Below are 22,498 nucleotides of genomic sequence, written 5' to 3' on the forward strand. Positions count from 1 at the left end.
TTTAGGCCTTATTCACATGAACGTGTGCATTTTGCGCACGCAAAAAATGCTGCGTTTCTTGCGCGTTGCAGTTCCGTGTCATCAGTGTTGGCTGCGTGATTTTCACGCGCGTATCACGGACGTTAAACACGTTTGTGTAAATAAGGCTTTACTGTGTGACAGTACGCTGTAATAGGATGATATGGTTCATTTACATTTTGTTTCTTTTTTTCTCTGAAATGTCAATCTTGTGTATATAATGTGCTTCTGCTGCTATTTAATTAAAAAAAATATAATATTTAGGACAAAATTATGGATTCTGACTAAAATCTATAAACATGTGATAATTAGAAAAAATAAAAATAAAATAAAAATGTAATATGAAAATTAGGAATTTTATTTGTCTTTTAAATAATTTCCAGTGTAAAAACAACCAAAATGACCAGCAGGATGTAACATAACCAGTGGCAGTAAGCCTATTCTTTACATCATCAGTGTCATGACTAATACAGAAGCAATCCTGCAACCTACCTACACTATATACATTCATTGCCTTATAGGTCATAATGCATTAACCTATTCTTTCCAGAATATTTATCTGCTGTGTTCAGGAAATCATTCCATACAAATATATTTATAAATCTACATTACAAAATGTAACAGAATACAAAAACATCAACAACGAGGGGTATCCTGGGGGCAGCCCCATTGTAGTATAAATCAGTATTCAGCAGGTCACTAGTGCGGAGGTTGTGTTCTCAAAGCCATTGGTACCGTCAGCATATTGGCTTCCTCCATCGTTATGAGACACCTGGTATACTTTAAATGCTTTACATTGTATGATAAGTGCAAAACTTTCAAAAGTTCTATGAAACGTTTGTGTTGTGTCAATTCAACGTCTTATGCAATAAAAAAAAAATCAAACAATCGTCCATTTCGATCAGATTTTTCATGCAGTCTGTGTGCTGTTTCCAAGTTCCCTTTCTTTGTTGGTGAGCAATGGTGTAGACACATTGGTGAGACTCGTACTTGGGGCAGCAGGTGGAGATCCGCTGTCAGGATACAGAGCTGAATCACTCAAGTGGTTTTCAATAAGTAAACTAGATTAATACAGAAAAAGACAAATTAAAGATACATTTTAATGACTCTAGAACAACCTTTTTTATCACTAGATATAGTACATTGGTCCATTGGCGTAACAAGAAATCATGGGGCCCTATAGCAAAACTTGGAAAGGAGCTTCACTCCACCATGGCTACCAAAACAAGCGGCTCCGCGGGGCCTCTCAGATGCTTGGCCTGTCCTCTAGGAACACATCTATCTGGAGAGTAGATGGGTTCCTAGTTCTGCCAGGCAAGGCGGGCGCATCCAGCTGCAGACTGAATACAGAGGTTACAATGCATGCGTACGCCTCTCTCCAAGCTTGCCCCATAACTCCCATAGACATGAATGGAGAGAGCTGCATACATGCCTGGCCACCTCTCCGATCAGTTTTTCTACCGATAAGTGGGGGTCCCAGATGTGGGGCCCCCAACTATGACACTTATGGCATATCCTGTAAGCGATACAAAACCCTCTCAATTCATTCTCCGCCTGGATGCGGCAAAATAGGTGTGGGTCTAATGATAATGACTGCGTGTAAATTATCTGTAGACATTTTTAGTTATAGGTGTTCACTTTGGAGTGTGCTTCCCCCTAATTCTCCATAGAGAACTGAAAATATCAATGATTTCAATCTTGCTAAAGGGAATTGACATTTACCATCTATACAATATTTAATGTAAGAAATACCTAAATCTAAAGAGTAATGTTGGAGAACAAAATTTGAAAAAAAACAACAAAAACATCACAACCTCAAAAACACTGTTGTATGTAAAGCATTTCTTACATGGTTATAGGTGGATTCTTACCTGCCCTCAATCTTTTTTGGCATATTCGCTGTCATGCCATTGCCTTTGCTCATGCTGGGGTAATTATTCTGCTCTGTTTGTTGTGTGGGAACCTCAGAGGTCTCTAATAATGTTGGTGTAGTGACTTCTGCCAGAGGATCGGTTCTTGCTTTCAGGATACTACTTTCAGACCCTGGGTCTTCCATTGGTGACTGGCCCCTTGTACTTTGTAGGTCCACAGCTGTCTCTTTGTCCAGAAAATCATGGCTGGTGATGGTCATTGCGGACACTCCATGGTTTGCTTTAGCCGTGGTACTTGTTCCCATGGACTTGGAGAGAACCTTCAGTTTGTGGGAACCGGATCTATGATGTTTCTTGTGTTTTGGTTTAGAATTGTGTTTGATGAAGTATTCGCAGGACTCTTGCAGGACTCTTCTGCTCTCAGCGACTGGGCTGGAACATAGAAAGAATCATATGAAAACCCACAGATAAGGTAGAAATTAAGGGGGAATTTATAAAGCAAATTCTGTGACGCAAAAAAGTTGCAAATTTTGTCGCACACCATAATTGCGCTAAGTTTGTGACTATTTTTGCACTCGCCAGTTTTCAGAAGTGGGAGAATTAACCGGGAGGCGGTGTGGTCTACAATTTTCTGACAGATTTATTATTAGTAAAGACAGAAAATAGTGCAAATTGTAGAGCAAATCTATCCCTGCTCTATTCATAAAATTGGCACATTTTAAACAAACTTGAAGGGATAAATAACTTGACTGAATAATAAAATCTCCCCCAAAATGTTCTATATAAAATAAAAAAAATAATTAATGTCACTAGCGTATCGTACAAAAAAACCTCCATAACCATTTAAGTACAAATATGTTTGTCACACTGTTTACATGGATAATACCTAATTTTAGCAAAATATTCAATGGATAAGGAGTTCTGGGCACAATTTCACAAACAACATGAGTTAGAAAGAGGACCAAGAAGGGGCATGGAAAATAAAGTGGGTGGAAACAACAACAGTTATATCTACAAATTGGGACAAAAATGAGTGGCCAACTATGGGGTAGACGTGGTTAACAAGGCAAGTACTGTAGGATTTTAAAATGTAGGTAAAACTAGAGGTACAATTTAGTCACCTCAAAAAATGCAAGTCACCCACTGTAAGGGCTGTGGAGTTGTATAATAGTCTACTGTCAATAAAAGTAAAATAGTCTGTCTTCAAAGAACATAATGTTCGAAGTGTGAGGATTCTGAATAGACATCACGACCTGGCTGGTCGTGATGTCTATTCACTGTCAGGACACTTCAGTAATGTTAATATGTGAGTAAGTGACTGCACATAGTGATCTAGCTAGATCACTATGTGCGGTGTAAATGAATGGAGAGAAGTGTATGACGCCGATTGGTCACTGATTGGTCAGCGTCATACGCTTCTCTCCACAACGCCCACTTGGTCAAAAAGTAAAACACGCCCGGTTGTCCATGAAGAAACTCATTAGCATAAAGCTAAAATAGGTCATAACTCCGTAAAAAATGATGGTTTTTCTAAATAAAAAACACTGCTGTAATCTACATTACAGCGCCAACCACATTATGTAGGAGATAGGGCACTTATAATGTGGTGATAGAGCCTCTTTAATAAAGGCTGTGGCCAAAATTTTTATTACCAGCACATCTTTGTCATGTTTTTAATTGCTAGACAGGTTATTTATGGTAATAAGGTTTGTATGTTGTATAATACCATGGAAATGGGTACTAAAAATACCAGGTTGGGTCAGGAAGGAATGCTTCCACAGTTAGGGCCACACTTTTAGGGCACGGCCAGACGTGGCGGCGTTTTTCCGCTCTAAATGTTGGTACAAATTTGGGGCAATTACGCAACAAATTTGCACCAACATTTGCATATTTGACAGGTAATTCAGACGCTGACATCCGCAGTGAAATTCTGCTTCTTCTCCGCAACAGTCAGTGCATGCTGCGGAGGGAAAATTCCGCACCGCAGCCTATGGTCCGCAGCGGAGTTTTCCCGCAACGTCTGAACTAACTTGCCACAAAATGTATTGAAACAAACGGCCGCAGGAGAATTCCACTGCAATTCCGCCACGTCTGGCCGTGCCCTTAAAGGCATCTTTGCCTTTTTCTCTATAAACAAGCGTTGATACCAGTTACTATTCTTTTTTGTTGAATTTCTTGAACTTATTCACCAGACTATGTAAAATTATTATGCTATAAATCCACTAAGATTTAGTGATGTAGTTATTGGTATCCTGTTTGTTCTAATTTACATATTATGTATCTCGAAAGGGAGATAAGTCTTCAGGATTACTAAGTGACACTGTAGATCTACTGTAACGGTCATGATCCCCACACCCAAAAAAAAATATCACTGAACAATATGTACGAAGGGCAAGAATCCTGAAAAAAAATATTATCTCCAATTGATAAGTAGATGAATGGCCGTCCATAGGATGGCTCGTACAGAGCGGCTCTCCGTTCTGGCTCATAGAGGGGGGGTCACGAGCAGAGGACCCCCTCTATAATGTTCAGAGGGCATATGGACAGGGGTTGTCTTCTTGGGACATCCCCTTTATTAAAAGTTCAAATCTGACAAAAGAAGATTTTGAAATTACTTTAAACTTCATATTCGGTATCTAAAGGTCTTAGGGGGAATTTATAAAACCCTCTACACTAGTTTTCTGGCATACAAAAATCTATTTGTGCAAAAAGCACGTTTTTGTGTCTTTTCTAATTTTATGCCGCCTCTCACCATTTTTTTAAAAAAGGCGTGGGGCTTAGAAAAAGGGGGCTGGGCCAAGGCAGCCTGATAAATGTTTGATATAGAAAACTCACTACAAATTCTCATAAAAGAGAGAAACAACCGGAGCAGGTAAAAAAAAAAGTAAAGTCCTCAACACCACAAGGAACAGAAATAAATTATAAACTTTACCGCTCAGACGGTTGCAAACATAAAGTCTGAAGTGTCCATCAAGGCTTCTCCTATCCCCCAGCTTGCATGCAAAAAAAGAAAATCCAAACTTCCACCGGTGTGTATCTCTGTATTGCTAGTTCTTGTAGTTCCACACAGTAGTATGACAGTATGCTGTATAAATACTTGTGATCGATGGTCTAAATCTCCAACAAGGGAGAAAAAAAAGTTATAGTACACCACCTTACAAGCCCAGGGCTGTAGGATTTGGCGTACCGTAAGAGATTGTCTTACGCTTTTACTCTATGTTTGTCTTGTAAGTATGGAATAAATATATGGAATTTGCAATTTTCCAAAGGTAGTGCACGATCTATTTTTTTTTTCCCTTGTTGGAGATTTAGACCATCGATCACAAGTATTTATACAGCATGCTGTCATACTACTGTGTGGAACTACAAGAACTAGCAATACAGAGATACACACCGGTGGAAGTTTGGATTTTTTTTTGAATGCAAGCTGGGGGAAAGGAGAACCCTTGATGGACACTTCGGACTTGTTTGCAACCGTCTGAGCGGTAAATAAATGTACTATAATTTACACCAGAATACGAACGTAAATTATGGTGCAAATCTATGTCAGCTCGTAGCACGTATGGCAAGGGATGCGCCTAATTTATTAAGAGGCGTGCGCCTCTAAAGTTAGGCGCATCTTGCTCCAACTTTCTTTACATTAAGATTGATGTATGAATCGCCAGTCTTAAAATAAATTTCCCCCTTGAAGTTATAAAGACTGAATGTAAAGCCTGAAAACAGAAACTAGCACATGTCATATAAGAATCCCACCACAACCTCCAGGTAAATGGATTAGGTTTCAGCCGAACATGGAGAAATGTCAGAGAAAAACAAAATATGTGCTGATTAGACAGACCGGGTGCACATCACTACATGAGGTTGGTAAATCCTGCCCTAGGCAGACATGTCCCCCGCTGACATTAACTGGAACATAAAGCAGAGAACATACCACAGAGGAAAGGAAACGCTGGCTGTCCTTTATACTAAACCTCATTCAGGACTGCAGATTTCTTCAAGACGGGAATTAACCACAGAGGTGAAAGTCTGCAAACCAAAGTGGGAGATCCAGAGAACAACTAGCCAAAAAGGTGCTGAGGTAACAAACAAGCCTTGTGCCATGTAGACCACACCATCTGGCGTTTGTTATTTTATGCCGCACGTTCAAAAATGCAAAATTGAAGAAAAGGCTGAGACAGTATAGACATAAACTTATAAGACGGCAAGATCTTAACTAGTACAGAAAGACATGTGAAGAAGGGATTCTGTAAAACCGTATTAAACTGAAAATCTTCTCTATCGTATCCAGTTAATTTGCGTCTATTTTTAGGCACTCTCCCGCACAACTGTGTTGGAGAAGTTAAAAAGCACAGATGGGGTGGTGGTGAGGTTGGCCATAGTAAAACATGAAAGAGAAAGGAATAAAACACTAATGGGGAGCAAAGTAGGGCTAACCGAACAATATAATAACTAAATTATGCGAGCGATTTGCCTTTAAACGATGCAAATTGGAAATAAAATCTGATCAGATCTGTAGGAAGGGTTAGCGGCCGGAGCTAGAAAAGTAACTATCAAACCAAGTCCGTATAGCTGATGGCACAGAAAGACTTATGTCCATCCTACACTGCCTGAATCATTTTATTTATTTATTTTTCACAATTCATACCCGTTAAATGGAGATCACTAGAAAGTGGGTCCCGATCTGCGATCATGCAATAAGGAGGAGCTTGTATGGAGCGGAGGACGAACATTAGCCCTGTCGCTCCATTCAAGGTCTATGGGATTGACGGAGAAACCAAATACAGACGGACACCGCCTGTCCCAGCGGTCCAGTGATAAATGTTAGTCTCGGGACTAGGGATGTCACGATACCAGAATTTGGACTTCGATACCGATACTTCGTTTAGTATTGCGATTTCGATAAAAAATTCGATACTTTTGCCAACAGTAATAAAAAAAAAAATTCTTCAGTTTTCTGATGTGAGGCGCGACGTGTGATGAATTTTGAACGCGCCTCACATTAATAGTAATTAATCCCATCATGTTTCTCAGTCATAATGGGTTAATGTGCGAGGTACATGATGGCGTTAATTACTATTAATGTGAGGAACATGGAGGTTAAATTCATCGCACCTCGCGCCTCACATTAATAAGTGAATGAAACCCGTGTTTATTTCATTTTTTTACAGCATACATATCATAAATGATGCAAAAACATTGTTGTGCGCGCCATTACTGATTGTGTGAATATTTTTTATATTGAGACTTATTTTAATGTTTATTGTAAAAAAGGTGAAGGTGTATTTTTTTTTAGATTTAACAATACTGTTTTTACTTTATTTTTAAACTTTAATGTACTGACATATATCAGATATACGCCAGTACATTAGCCTGTGGACGGATAGCACACAGGCAGTTGTTAGGACATACTTGGGTATGTCCTAACAACATGAAATATGGTAAGATAGCCCTGGGGTCCGTCAATAGACCCTGGGCTGTCTGCCCATATATGGTATGGCCCTCGATCGCGTCACAGGAATTCCCTGTGACGCGATCCAGGGGCATCCCCCCTTCTCACTTTCCCCTGAATGCTGCAGTCAGCTGTGATCGCAGCATTCAGGGGAATAACGGCGGAGATGAGAGGTTTCTCTGATCTCCGCTGTTATAGAGCGGGGCTGCGGCTGTGTAATACAGCCATTGCCCCGCTCCTGACAGGAAGTGCGCGCAAGGTCAGCATGAGGTGATGCGGCCGGCGCTGCAGTAATGAGCGGCAGTTCAGGCACTGAAGACAGAACATGGGGGTGTTTTGCAGTGCGCCCGCCATGTTCTGTCTCCATTGCCGCCGCTCATTAGTGCAGCGCTGGCCGCATTGCATCATCCTGACCCCGCGAACTTATCATGACTCAGGAGCGGGGCTGTGGCTGAATTACACGGCCGCAGCCGCGCTCCCATACATTCATGTGTTACTATACTGAGCTGTGCGGCTGCGCAGCGAAGTATCGAAATACAGGAAATAGCGGTATCGAACCGTTTAGGGATGCACAGTATCTAAACAGTATCGAAGTTTCGATGCACCGTGCATCCCTACTCGGGACAGCTCCTTTAATTGTCAAAGGGACATTGCTATAATAGGGCATATGGACATCACAGCAGGGAAATGATATGTGCGCCCAGGAGCTTACAGCAACCATATCCGCGGCAATAACAGCTGATCACCTTGGCAGCTGCATTTAGATTGGGGTTTGTCCAGATTGGACAACCCCTATAAGGCTGTGTTCACATCAACGTCTGTGTTCCGTTGAGGGGTTCCGTCTGAGGTTTTTATCGGGTTAACTCCTCAGCGGAAAGCAAACGGAAACCTCAGCTTCCGTTTCCCTCACCATTGAACTCAATGGTGACGGAAACCCAGCTAATGGTTTCCGCCTGTCACCGTTGTGACAGGGTTCCGTCTTTTTGACGGAATTAATAGCAGTCAACTGCGCTATTGGTTCCGTCAAGAACTACGGAACCCTGTCACAACGGTGACAGGCGGAAACCATTAGCTAGGTTTCTGTCACCATTTACATCAATGGTGAGGGAAACGGAACTTTAGGTTTCCGTTTGCCTTTCCATTGAGGGGTTAACCTGACGGAAACCTCTGACGGAACCCCTCAATGGAACACAGACGGTGATGTGAACAGGCGCTAAGGCAGAAACACAGCCGAGCATTGTATTCTAATTATTGTTTTCTTATCTTGATTTGAAATTTTACTGAAGATGTTCATCAATTAGGATGTTCTTGGCAAACATCTGAATAATATTTCTATTATTTGCATTCAAATATTTATTCTACTTTGAAGTGGTTGAGATTAAAACAGCCTACCGCCACTAAAAACATAAAAACACCGCAGCTGAATAATATAATTCATGGTCTAGTCCAACATACAGATGCCTGTGGAATTACAACAAAAATGTCATGGAGTAGATAGCCAACTGTTAGAAATGGAGATTAATGTCCCTTAAAGAGGCTCTGTCACCAGATTATAAAATCCCTATCTCCTATTGAATGTGATCGGTGCTGCAATGTAGATAACAGTAACGTTTTTTTTTTTTACAAAAACAATCATTTTTGCCCAAGTTATGAGCAATTTTAGATTTATGCAAATGAGCTTTTCAATGGACAACTGGGCATGTTTTCTCGTTTTACCAACTGGGAGTGTTTACTCGTTTTACCAACTGGGCGTTGTGAATAGAAGTGTATGACGCTAACCAATCATACACTCCTCATCGTTCCCACCCAGCTTCTTTTATTGCAGACACACAGCGTGTTCTCGTGAGATCACGCTGCGACGTCACTTCCTCCCACAGGTCCTTCACCTTCGCGTCAGACGAGAGAAGACACATCGGCTCCAGGCGTCCGAGAGGGTACAGTTGAATCTGCAGCAGCATCACCGTGTGCAGGTAAGAACTCCCTAGAGACGAGCATATTACCCTCTCGGACGCCTGGAGCCGATGTTTCTTCTCTCGTCCGACGCGATGGTGAAGGACCTGTGGGTGACGTCAGGCTGTGTGTCTGTGCAGTGAAGGAAGCTGGGCGGGAACGATGAGAAGTGTATGACGCTGATTGGTTAGCGTCATACACTTCTATTCACAATGCCCAGTTGGTAAAACGAGAAAACACGCCCAGTTGTCCATTGAAAAGCTCATTTGCATAAATCTAAAATTGCTCATAACTTGGGCAAAAATGATCGTTTTAAATAAAAAAAAACAACAATTTTTTTTTTACTGTTATCTACAATGAAGGAAATAAGTATTTGATCCCTTGCTGATTTTGTAAGTTTGCCCATTGGCAAAGACATGAACAGTCTAGAATTTTTAGGCTAGGTTAATTTTACCAGTGAGAGATAGATTATATAAAAAAAAAAACAGAAAATCACATTGTCAAAATTATATATATTTATTTGCATTTTGCACAGAGAAATAAGTATTTGATCCCTTTGGCAAACAAGACTTAATACTTGGTGGCAAAACCCTTGTTGGCAAGCACAGCAGTCAGACGTTTTTTGTAGTTGATGATGAGGTTTGCACACATGTTAGATGGAATTTTGGCCCACTCCTCTTTGCAGATCATCTGTAAATCATTAAGATTTCGAGGCTGTCGCTTGGCAACTCGGATCTTCAGCTCCCTTCATAAGTTTTCGATGGGATTAAGGTCTGGAGACTGGCTAGGCCACTCCATGACCTTAATGTGCTTCTTTTTGAGCCACTCCTTTGTTGCCTTGGCTGTATGCTTCGGGTAATTGTCGTGCTGGAAGACCCAGCCACGAGCCATTTTTAATGTCCTGGTGGAGGGAAGGAGGTTGTCACTCAGGATTTGACGGTACATGGCTCCATCCATTCTCCCATTGATGCGGTGAAGTAGTCCTGTGCCCTTAGCAGAGAAACACCCCCAAAACATAATGTTTCCACCTCCATGCTTGACAGTGGGGACGGTGTTCTTTGGGTCATAGGCAGCATTTCTCTTCCTCCAAATACGGCGAGTTGAGTTAATGCCAAAGAGCTCAATTTTAGTCTCATCTGACCACAGCACCTTCTCCCAATCACTCTCAGAATCATCCAGATGTTCATTTGCAAACTTCAGACGGGCCTGTACATGTGCCTTCTTGATTAGTTGGACCTTGCGGGCACTGCAGGATTTTAATCCGTTACGGCGTAATGCGTTACCAATGGTTTTCTTGGTGACTGTGGTCCCAGCTGCCTTGAGATCATTAACAAGTTCCCCCCGTGTAGTTTTCGGCTGAGCTCTCACCTTCCTCAGGATCAAGGATACACAACGAGGTGAGATTTTGCATGGAGCCCCAGATCGATGTCGATTGACAGTCATTTTGTATGTCTTCCATTTTCTTACTATTGCACCAACAGTTGTCTCCTTCTCACCCAGCGTCTTACTTATGGTTTTGTAGCCCATTCCAGCCTTGTGCAGGTCTATGATCTTGTCCCTGACATCCTTAGAAAGCTCTTTGGTCTTGCCCATGTTGTAGAGGTTAGAGTCAGACTGATTAATTGAGTCTGTGGACAGGAGTCTTTTATACAGGTGACCATGTAAGACAGCTGTCTTTAATGCAGGCACCAAGTTGATTTGGAGCGTGTAACTGGTCTGGAGGAGGCTGAACTCTTAATGGTTGGTAGGGGATCAAATACTTATTTCTCTGTGCACAATGCAAATAAATATATATAATTTTGACTATGTGACTTTTTTTTTTAATATAATCTATCTCTCACTGGTAAAATTAACCTAGCCTAAAAATTCTAGACTGTTCATGTCTTTGACAGTGGGCAAACTTACAAAATCAGAAAGGGATCAAATACTTATTTCCTTCACTCTACATTGCAGCGCCGATCACATTCAATAGGAGATAGGGATTTTATAATCTGGTGACAGAGCCTCTTTAAGATTGTTGACACTCTTCATAGCATTTAACTCTTTCCTCAGCACCATTGTATTCTACAAGTAATGCAAAATGTAAAGATAATACAAAATGTATCATCTTACTCTTGTTTTTGGTTTCGGTGAAAAAGGTTGGCCCACTCAGAGCAAGTTTTTTTGCTTCCAACCCAGAAAATGGCAGAGATCCCCACGATTAAAGTCATCACATATTTGGTAAGAAACAAGCCGAGGTCTGGTCTGGACAAATTCTTTGGCTGCAAAACAGAGAGACAAACAATTAATTATAGATTACACAGATTTGGGAATTACAAATTTTAGTCCCATTTTATCTATCATTACAGCATAATGCCTCACTAAGGGCCCATGCACACCACCGTAAAAATCGTCCGGAATTACGGACCGCAATTACAGACCCATGCACCCCTATTGTCCACTGACATCTTGCCATTTACAGGAAGGTGTTCCCATGCTTTGTATGGGAGCGCGGGCCAAAAATGCATGTGGCCGTCCATGCCGACAATCACGGGCAGGGATTACGGGTACGGCCATGTGCATCAGGCCTAAGTAGGGGTTCTCAGGGTTTGCCGATTTTTTTGCCTACCCTGCTAATCTAAGTGGACCGTACAAGCCCTCATGGTGCCCAAGGAGGTGGTTTCAAAATGTAACACACCAACCTCTGTCCCTTAGGCATCATTTACACTAGCGTAATATACGTGCGTGCTTTTCACGCGTGTCGTACGCACCTATATTACTCTATGGGGCAGTGCAGACAGTCCGTGGGTTTTGCGCAGCGTGAGTGCGCTGCGTAAAACTCATGACATGTTCTATATTTCAGGTGACCGGTTGGTAAAATGTTTAAAAGCAGAACATAGTTTTTAAATCCCAAAAATTGCGCCCTAGACAGCTGCCTACTCTGCCTACCCCTTGTTCAGTCCTCTTTTTATGTCCCTTAAATACTTTGATCCTGCTATACTAGTATATAAGCATGCTATGGACCTGCCCCAAACATGAAACCAGTACAAATCCAATTACAGGACACTGGCATTTCTGTATCCTTGCGAAAGCAAAATATATCTGAGCGTTCGGCTAATAATAAAAAAAGGGGGTTTTTAAATTGAACCTATGAACCTTACCACCTTAAACAAATCCACTGTCAGAGAAAAAACAAAAGAAGCACAAAATGTGATAATAAAAAAAAATTACCTGATACGGGCAGGGTATATGGTACTCCTGGCAATGGTCTGCAACCCAAGTCATTTCCCAAGAAGGTCTAGATAAAAGTTCATAGACATAACAGCACAGTAATATTCCCAAAGGAACAAGATACGTGCCACTGAAAACGCCAATGCGGATCATAAACTTTTTTAATTTCTCTTGATTCCTCTCATCATGTTGTATAACTTGCCGTACATTGTTCAAAGATATAATGCCAGCAAGAAGTAGAGAAAGCCCAATGAAGACGCTAAAGCAAAGAGGTAAGAGCACAAAGTACGTGGACACGTTTTGGTCATAGAGTCCAACAAAACAGACCCCACTAATATTGTCTCCTTCCACTTTGTTCATGGCCAGAAGTATGATTGTGAGGATCCCAGGAATGCCCCAAGCCACTGTGTGAAACCACATCGACTTCTGCTCTATAGCCTCACAGCTCCATTTGTGACCTGCCGCCAAATACCATGTTATGGTGAGCATGACCCACCAAATTGTCCCAGCCATATTGCAGAAATACAGAAGCATAAAGATGACTGTACAGGATTTGTTTTGGGAACCAAGAACGACAGTGTCTTCATCTGCAAAGTCTTCATGTGCCTCATTGCAGGAGACAGAGTTTCCCATAAGGAACCCAACGAAGTATATGAACGATACAATGCTGTAACAGACGGAGTAGAAAATGATTGGCCTCTCCGGGTATCGGAACCTTTTCACATCAATTAAAAATGTGAGGAACGTGAAGAGTGTGGCACAAAGACAAATGATCGATATAATGCCAATGAAGTTTTTGGCAAAGTCCAAGTCTTCTTTTTTAAAGTACATGTTAGGGCAAGGTGGTGCACAGTAATCTACCCCCAAAAATTTGTAGCCAGTCACTTGGAAAGTTTTCAAGTGTCGTGGGCACCAAAACCCATAATCTTTTTGGATTTTTCCTGCTGGTGCATGTGTGCTTTGTTCCTTCTCTGGTGTCTTCAGTGCAGTACAATCTTCCAGCCTGGAGAAGAGGAAACAATGGATTATTTTTTTTTTATATTCGCACCTCTATACAGTGCAAAAACTGGCAGCAACTGTGGTTGTTGACAATAAACAAAACTATATATGGTGTAAAGTATTTTTTTTCTTTTGCGATATAAAAAAAACAAAGAAACAATAGAAGATACAATATGGCCTTGTTGTTGTTCACATGGCATTTTTAAAAAAACAGAACATGTAAAGAATGCTAGCGTTTTTACGAAGCACTTTTTAAAATATAGGCATTTTTGTAGCACGTTAGGACTCCCATTGACTATGTGAATTAGGCGCGTTTTTGGCGAGTTTTACACGATGCGTCTTTTAAACTCACGAGCGTAAAAAATGCGTTGTATGCACTACAATGCGCTTTCCCATTAATGTGCATGGGAAGCTTAAAGCATGTGTTTTTGACAATTTTTGGGCACGTAAAACCCCATGTGAACAAGGCCTATATCTTACAATATGCTGTATTAAAGGGCTTGTCTCACTACGTGTCGTCCTCCACTACAGACCCCCTCCATGAGCCAGGGAGGAGAGTGGGTCTAGTGGACTCGGCTCTTTCATGTATTACATGGATAGCTATTCATTTGAATAACCGCCATGTAATACTACATTTTCCCTGCAGCGGCCACTGCAGGTAAAATTTATGGCTTGATGGAGCTTCGCCGGTGAGAACAGCTGATCTCCAGAGGTTTATGAAGCTGGACCCGCGGGGGATCAACTGATCGCTGAGCTGGCTTCACTATCTAAATGGGTTGCTTTGGTAGACCACCACTCACTTGTTACACTCTAGTTCTGCAGGCCAGGCAATGTCAAAGGTGTCAATCAGGTTCTTGCAGTCGTTATAAACAGTCTCACACATAGCTCTGCACGGCAGCACAATATGCTTGGGTTCTATACATTCTGGAACAAAAGCCATGCAAAGAAATCTGTGCGCTTCCGGAGAACACTGGAGATTCATGAGCGGCACAAAGGGCTGTTGAGACACAAATGTACAAGCGTCATTAAAGATTAGGTTGACAGTGGTTCCACTTTACAAGAAATGTCTACCGGAATGTTCCAGATCTAGTGTTGTACGGGGTGACACTAAAGAGTTTTACGGTTGAAAGGGATACATAGGTGCAAGTAGAACAAACATGGTCATTAGCATTCATTACAAAAGAAACGGCACAGCAGAGAAGACCTTTCTAGCACAAATCTGTAAAAGTTGGGTAGCAGTGGATGGCCTCATGCATGCGGCAAAAATTCTCGTGGGTTCACGAGAAGGGAAGGATCTGAGGGTTATTTTAGGACGTGCTGCTGATTTCCCGGTCTTTTGGATGGGAGCAGCACACAGTAGAGACATTCTCGCCCACCCCCTTTTTTATTGGAGCATTTGGAAATAGAATTAGGAGGACAAGTGTGGTGGCCAACTTTTGGCGTTTTTGTCATGGCAGTTTGCTGGGGAGTCCTTGGAGTTAGACAAATAATTATGGGGGAAACGGACGCATCGTGGGTATGTATCCCCCCAAGTTATAAGGATGAAAGGACACTGTCTGGCGGCTGGATCGTGTGGATTCCTTAGGGTGTTATCCCTTAGGAGAGGTGGCAGTTATCTTACGGTATCGGCCAGGAATTTTGGTGCCTCTGAGCCGGGTTTTTTACGGCTGGGGGTAAAATGGTGGGGCAGATAGCCGGTAACATCAAAAAGTAATTTTATAGCTCCAAGGACTTCTCCTAGTCTATGTGTCAATGTTTGTTTGTCAGTGGTGTCTGACGTGTTGGGTTATAATTTATTATTCGTGAATTATTGGTTTATTATTGTTTAGTTAATAAATAATATGAGTATTATTTATATATGGTTAATTGAGTTAACTAACTTTTTTCCATTTATTTCTTAATAAAATGGCTGCTGTGGCCAATTTATCCAAACCCTCGGTGTCGAGTCTTCTTGAGAGAAAGGTGTGGGTTATGACTGTGTAACAGATATTAGGTAAGTGTAATTTGCATACACATACATCACTCGACTTACCCCAAGTCATGCTCATCGCTTCAAAATAAAATGTACAGTTCAGATCGCCTGTAGAATTGGTGTGCTATTCCCATGGTGGGCCCAACATTGTATGACTGAGGTCATCTGGCTCCATCCATGATATGTCTGTGTAAATTGTACGCTTGTTTGTCAAATTTTTCAGGACTGTCCATGACAAACCATACAATTGGCAACAGCTCACCACAAACCCCGCAGGAAGACATTGGATGGAGAGTGGAACAGATTATTGCACACACATCTACTGCAGCAAATGAGGCTCAAAGGGTAGAGCCTGGAATTCTGCTATAATGCCAATCCTATTAATATGTATTATAATATCAGCCGAATGTTAGTGTTTTCCTTGGATTTATTCCCTGCATTTAACCAGCTAGCGTAAAGGACATCTGCTGCACACCTGGCGCCATAACATTCTGAGAGCATGTGACCATTTTTTCATGTGTTCTTTAATGCATAAACCAAACAATGACAATTATATAATTTATTTGTTTCCACTAGTTCCCCCCAAACATGAAATATTAAAATTGTATATATATATATATATATATATACACATACATACACACACAGATATACATACATTTATAGTCAGTTTTTCATGTGCATTTTGCAGCAGTGTCTCCAAATTCTCATCCATTTCCAGTCCGTCTGTCAGTTTTTCATGGCCGTCACAAAAAAAAAAAAAAAATGATGGATTTCATTTGTCAGGGTTTTCGTATTGAACCCCTGAAAACAGCAGTGTCCGTGTAGATAGTGCCGGAATGTCCCTGTAGGTAGTGCCCACATAGTGCCACAGTGTCCAAATAGTGCCACAGTGCCCACATATAGTGCCAGTGTCCACATAGTGCCACACTGCCCATGTAGATCTTAGCACAACCCCCACTCCTTTGTAGATCACACCCCTACATGTATATTGCACGCCCCCCTTCTTCCTTGTAGATATCGCCACTGTAGCTGCCACTAGGAGCTGAATCCCCGGCCAGAGGTTGCCGACACTTTGGCCGGGGATTCAGCTCCTAGTGGGAAGTGGGAGCTACTGTGGTGCGATCTACAAGAGGGGGGGGGGGTGGTGATGCGATCTGCGAGGGGGGATAGTGATGTGATCTGCAAGGGGGTTGGTGATAGTCCGATCTGCAAGGGAGGGGATGGTGGTGGTACGATCTGCAAGGGAGGGTGCTATCTACAGCGGGGCGGTATCGCTATACACTAGGAGTCTCTGCCTCCATTCGGAACAGTTGTTCCGCAAGGTGTCATTTTGGTTAGTACAGAACCGTAGTTCCGTGGGGAAGCAGAGGACAGGGCTATGACGGGGCTGAGCTTTCTCCTGCAGCAAGGCACCACTAAAGAATCGATTGAACGATTCTGTTAAAAATCAACACAAGAAAATGGCGACAGCACACGGCGTAACACAAATGTCACCTAAGCCACTAAATATAAATAAATATGCATTACTGCTAAATGTAGTCCCAGTTCTGGGTGTATGTGCAGCTTACACTTAGGCTCTGGGTGCAGCGGATGTCCTAACACCATCCAGCGTCGTGACATCATGCGCGGCACACAGAGTCGTGACGTCATGATGCGAGAAGACGTCAGGAATTCTGCTGCGCTCGGGAAGGAGGGTAAGTATGGTGTTATTACTATAGTAACAGGGGTCCGTATAGATGCGGTGTGGGGGGGGGGGGGGCACGGCCCGGTCGCAATTGCGACCCCTGTAGCGGCAGCCGTCCGGGGATCCAGGCCAAAGATCCGTTACTTGGGCCCGGAGGCCCGCTGCTAGTGCAGAAATTAACCTGGGGTGCGGATTTTTGAACAAATAGCAAGTCTTGCGATTATTGCTGTGAAAAGCTGCAAATTCACAGCTAAATTTAAGTAAGATCCATGTGACCGCTGCAGCCAACCACATGGGAGAAAAATTCATCCCCTGAAGCCAACAGCACTGACAACTCCATTCCTGGGAGGAGCGACGCGTCGCTATGTAAGTAGTGCATTTTTTTTCTTCCCTCATCTGGTGTCTGCAGCGGCAATCGTGGCTGAAAGTCTGCACCAAAATGAAACACAATTTGTTGGTAATGTTGCTGGGATATGTTGGTGATTTGGAGGGGGATCGGATGACATGTTTGGCAATTGCGAAAATATTGTACCAAGTTAGGAAGGGTATAGCAAAACACTGGCTGGACGCGGAACCACCCTCGAAGCGAGAAATTATAGGTACACTTAACTTTCAGATTTTGATGGAATATAGGATATATTCCAAGAGGGGCAAATTTGAGAAACAATGGGCTAGGTGGATTGATCACTGGTTGTGCTTCCTCGGAACTCCTGGCGCTCCGCTCGGTTGTTACAGTTTAAAATGGCAGGAGGGAGGGTGGAATGTTCCAGGGGTTAATACTGTGACATTGGGCACTGTAGCTTTTCCGCAGGGGCGGAGGGGTTTTACACTTTGGATTTGTTGGAATGACTGCGGTATGCACATGGGGAGTTGGAGGAAGGCGGGGAGCTGAAATATGGAGGAGAAGGAGATAGTGTATGGAAGCCTGTGGCAAGAAGGACGGCTGAGTGGTTGCGGGGGGAGGGGGGAGTTGGGGGTAGGGTGAACTGTTTTGATGGTTATACATTTTTGGGTCTTGGAGGCTCTGATTTAACAGCATTTCAGATTGTATAATGACCTGTAATTATGTTGTTGTTTGTTTAATAAACTTGAACTGATTGAAAGTCTGCAACAAATTGTGTTGTTTTTTTTTAGACGAAATTACCTGTGATATCTGGGCTGGGTTCGCTGCAAAGTTTTTCACAGCAAATCCGATCCATGTGCAAGGGGCCAAAGGGATCCCCTAAAGTAAAAAGGTTACCCATAGAAACCAATCAAATTCCAGTCCTACAGAGGGCCTTTGGAAAATGAAAGCAGCAACCAGACTGGTTGCTATGGGCAACTGCTCCAGTTTTCCTTTGCATTTATTTGAGTAAACTGATATACACACGGAGCTCCCTCTTATTTTGTCCAACTAGAATCTAAAAAGAGTAACACCCAATGGCCAATGCGAGTCAAAATTGGCGAGGCATGCTTCTCCTTCAGTACTTTAATCTTTCCGAATATACTCAGAGAACAGAGAGGGTGACTGGATTTTACAAAAAAAAAACTCTTTATTACAGCTGTATATTGATCCGAGTGCACAAAACACACGAGTCTTTAATAGGTATGAAATCTGCCCGATCCCTGAGACTCCAAAGAATAGGCAGGTTTATAAAATGTATATAAAATATAACTTTGTAAAAGGAGGAAAAAAGAAATAACTTTTTGCATCATTAACAAATGAACGCTACATGGGTTTATGATTTAAAAGTAACAATGAGCTTTTCATCTCACGTCATGATCCTAAGTATACAAGAAAACAAACTTGTATAAAAGTCCTCTAGATATATAATGGGAGGAATCTATCCTGTGAATATTTGGACAGGGGGTGGAGTTTGGGCAGTTTTGTGCCTGGGGAGAAGCTTGCTGCAGCAATCTGCTCAATCTGACACAGTGCTACCCTTCTAATATACCAGCCACCAACATTTTTTCCCCTCATTAATTTGTAGGTTTATTTCCCATTCGCATCACATTTTTGGCAAATGTTTAGTGTATACACCAGAAAAAATATACTTTAAATGTAGGCTGTGACGGATTGCTAACAGTGGCATCCGTCACCCATAGGCTAATATGGCAACTCCAGCTATAGGAAACCCCTGTAGTCACTGACCAAATATGGACGGTGACATCGGGAGCAGTACTGGAGTCCCAAGCAAAGCGCTAGCTGATGCTCTGCTCGGGGATTCCAGCAATAGGCAGTGTGATAGCCCCTTGCGGTCATGCGATTGATAACACGCCGACACGTACAGCACAGGAAGCAAGAGCTCAGTCACGTGGGGCTGTGTCGGCACGTCATCAATATTAGAAAAGCTACAGGACTTCCTGGAACAATTCACCGGATTTGATCTGCACGATTTAGTACCAAATTTTAAATTAAAGTATATTAGTAAGTGACTCCTTTTTACATAAAATTATTAATGTAATGCAATTTTTGGTCCCCGGATAACCATTTGCTGCATTTTTATGCATTTGCTTGTTTTAAGTTGAATGCATTAAAGGGGTTTTAGAACACTTAAAATAACCCCAATAAATTCCAGAATAAGTAAAAGTAACAAACAGTATTATATTTACAGTTTCAGTGCAGTTTCTGCTGCGCCCGTGCTGTGGTCCCAAAGCGGTGTGTCTTTACATCTTTAATGCGACAACATGTCATACAATACACGTGATCGTGGCAGAAAATCACTGCCAGCAGCGGTGACATGGCATCCATAATGACATCAGTGCTTCAGCCAGCAATTGTGGGGGATATTTTTAATTATTGGAACGGTTCCCGACCACCCACTGTCTTGATGGCGGGTAGTGCAGGTCCAGCTTATGAGCGCTGCAGTGAGAGCTCATTCTCTAAGTAGGAGCTGGTATTAACAGCCCCTGTACTTAGAGCAGCCTCCTGAATGAGGCTAGGATCGGAGGAAACGCAGATCCCAGCTATTTAACACTTTGGTCGCCATAGTCCATGACCGCGGGATGATCAAATGCGACTACCGGTGACACGATCTGAGACAAGGGGGGGGGGGCCTCCGCAATTAGATCTGGGGACCTAGAAAGGACCCCGGGACTATCTGTTCTGTATGCCTGCTGTTAGAGCACACTATGTCTGGTGCTGTCTGTTCTGTATGCCTGCTGTTAGAGCACACTATGTCTGGTGCTGTCTGTTCTGTATGCCTGCTGTTAGAGCACACTATGTGTTGCCCTAACAGCAGCCTGTGTCATAGTGACACAGTGGAAGGGATTAGCATACAGGAGTATGCAAATACATTATAACTAAAAAATAAAGTGGCTAAAAAGATATCCCTTCATTAAAAAAAAAAAGTATATGTTAAAGAAATTGACACAAAAAAGTAATTATTTATCATAAAATATATTTTATTGCCGATACATTACATAAACTCGAAGAAACCTACACATATTAGGCATTTACATGGCTGTAATAACTCGAAGAATTAATGTAAAGCCTCATTCACACGACAGGGTCAGAGTATCAGCCGATAAAAATACGTTTTTCCCAGCCGGTTTGCATCCGTTCCGATTCCCTTCCGTGTTGCCGTTTTTAACAGCCAATTTTGACCCGTTTTGCAATCGGATGAATTTCATTTAAATTTGTTGCCACACACAGCCCTCTGTAGATAATGCCACACAGCCCCCTGTAGGTAATGCCACCCAACCCCCTGTTGGTAATGCCACCCAGCCCCCTGCAGGTAATGCCACACAGCCCCTTGTAGGTAATGCCACCCAGCTCCCTGTATGTAATGCCACACAGCCCCCTGTAGGTAATGCCACACAGCCCCCTGTAGGTAATGCCACACAGCCCCCTGTAGGTAATGCCACACAGCCCCCTGTAGGTAATGCCACCCAGCCCCCTGTTGGTAAATCCACCAAGCCCCCTGTAGGTAATGCCACACAGCCCCCTGCAAGTAATGCCACCCAGCCCCCTGCAGGTAATGCCACCCAGCCCCCTGCAGGTAATGCCACCCAGCCCCCTGTAGCTAATGCCACCAAGTCCCCTGTAGGTAATGCCACCCTGTCCCTTGTAGGTAATGCCACCCAGCTCCATGTATGTAATGCCACCAAGTCCCCTGTAGGTGATGCCACCAAGTCCTCTGTAGGTGATGCCACACATCCCCCTGTAGGTTGCACCAAACCCCCCCCTTCCAGGAGAAGTCACTGACTTCAATGCTCATATATGGACAGTGTAGTCACTCACTTCTCCTGTAGCGGAATTCCCTGCCACAGGGTCGGGGATTCCGCTTCTGAAGTGAGTGACGTCACTGTGTCCATATATGGACTGTGTAGTCACTCACTTCTTCTGTAGCGCAATCCCCGGCCACGGGGTCGGGGATTCCGCTACAGAAGTGAGTGACGTCGCTGTGTCCATATATGAACAGTGTAGTCACTCACTTCTCCTGTAGCGGAATCCCCGGCCACGGGGTCAGGGATTCCGCTTCAGAAGTGAGTGACGTCGCTGTGTCCATATATGGACAGTGTAGTCACTCACTTCTCCTGTAGCGGAATCCCCAATCCCCGGCCGGGGATTGGAGATTCCGACTTCTACAGGGAGCAAAAAAAGACCCTCCTCCTCCTCATATGCACTCTGCACTGTGAGGAGGAGGAGGAGGAGGAGGAGAGAGAGCGCGAGCGACGGAATACATGGCCATCACTCGGGACACATTCCGGTGATGGCCGTGTAATACTATGTATTACTATGGGAGCCGGGCGGCCGGGTAAACGGCTGAAAATAGAGCATGTCCCATTTTTTGACAGCCAGGTTTTCCGGGCCGTCAAAAAATCGGTCGTGTGAATAGCCCCATTAGGGGTCTATTGTTCCTAATGAAGCCGGGTGACGGCCGATTTATGAACGGCCGTCACCCGGCCGGGAAACCCTGTCGTGTGAATAAGGGCTAACAGGTTAGGTTTACTGTGAAACAAACAGTATAAAAAAAGAAACAAAAAGAAACAAAACAATGCTGAAAATGGCTTTTTTCTATATTAATGCAGCAACAATAAATTATGCAGCAATTTATTTGTACCCCCAACTGCGCAGGAAAAATACTACAAATTCTCCCGCATAAAACTATGCTAATATAGCCACGTCAATGAAAAATAAAAAAGTAATGGCTGCTGAAAGGCAGAGAGGCAAAAACAAAAAAAATCTAGCTGGTCATTAAGGCCTTTTTAGGCCTGATCGTTAAGATGTTAAAGTGCTGTCTCATGACAACAACCCCTGTCCATATGACCTATTAGGGCAAATGGATGTCATACAGGGAACCTGGTGCGCCCAAGCATTACATGGACGACCATTCATATCAATGGCCAGCTTCTAATGC

General features: G+C 42.9%; 1 protein-coding gene across 1 annotated transcript in view; it reads right to left on the minus strand.

The window, feature by feature from the left end:
- Positions 1-355: 355 nt before the first annotated feature.
- Positions 356-22,498, minus strand: part of FZD6 (frizzled class receptor 6) — a 50,424-nt gene continuing 28,281 nt past the window's right edge. Inside the window, exons 3-7 of the mRNA XM_075827995.1 lie at positions 14,298-14,494; positions 12,499-13,501; positions 11,401-11,549; positions 1,890-2,321; positions 356-1,079 (exon numbers count right to left, since the gene is read on the minus strand). Of these exons, the coding sequence (XP_075684110.1) occupies positions 929-1,079; positions 1,890-2,321; positions 11,401-11,549; positions 12,499-13,501; positions 14,298-14,494 (1,932 nt within the window). The 3' untranslated portion in view covers positions 356-928. The remainder of the gene's footprint in view (positions 1,080-1,889; positions 2,322-11,400; positions 11,550-12,498; positions 13,502-14,297; positions 14,495-22,498) is intronic.

The sequence above is a fragment of the Rhinoderma darwinii genome, chromosome 5 (genome assembly GCF_050947455.1).
Source record: "Rhinoderma darwinii isolate aRhiDar2 chromosome 5, aRhiDar2.hap1, whole genome shotgun sequence".
Lineage (NCBI taxonomy): Eukaryota > Metazoa > Chordata > Amphibia > Anura > Rhinodermatidae > Rhinoderma > Rhinoderma darwinii.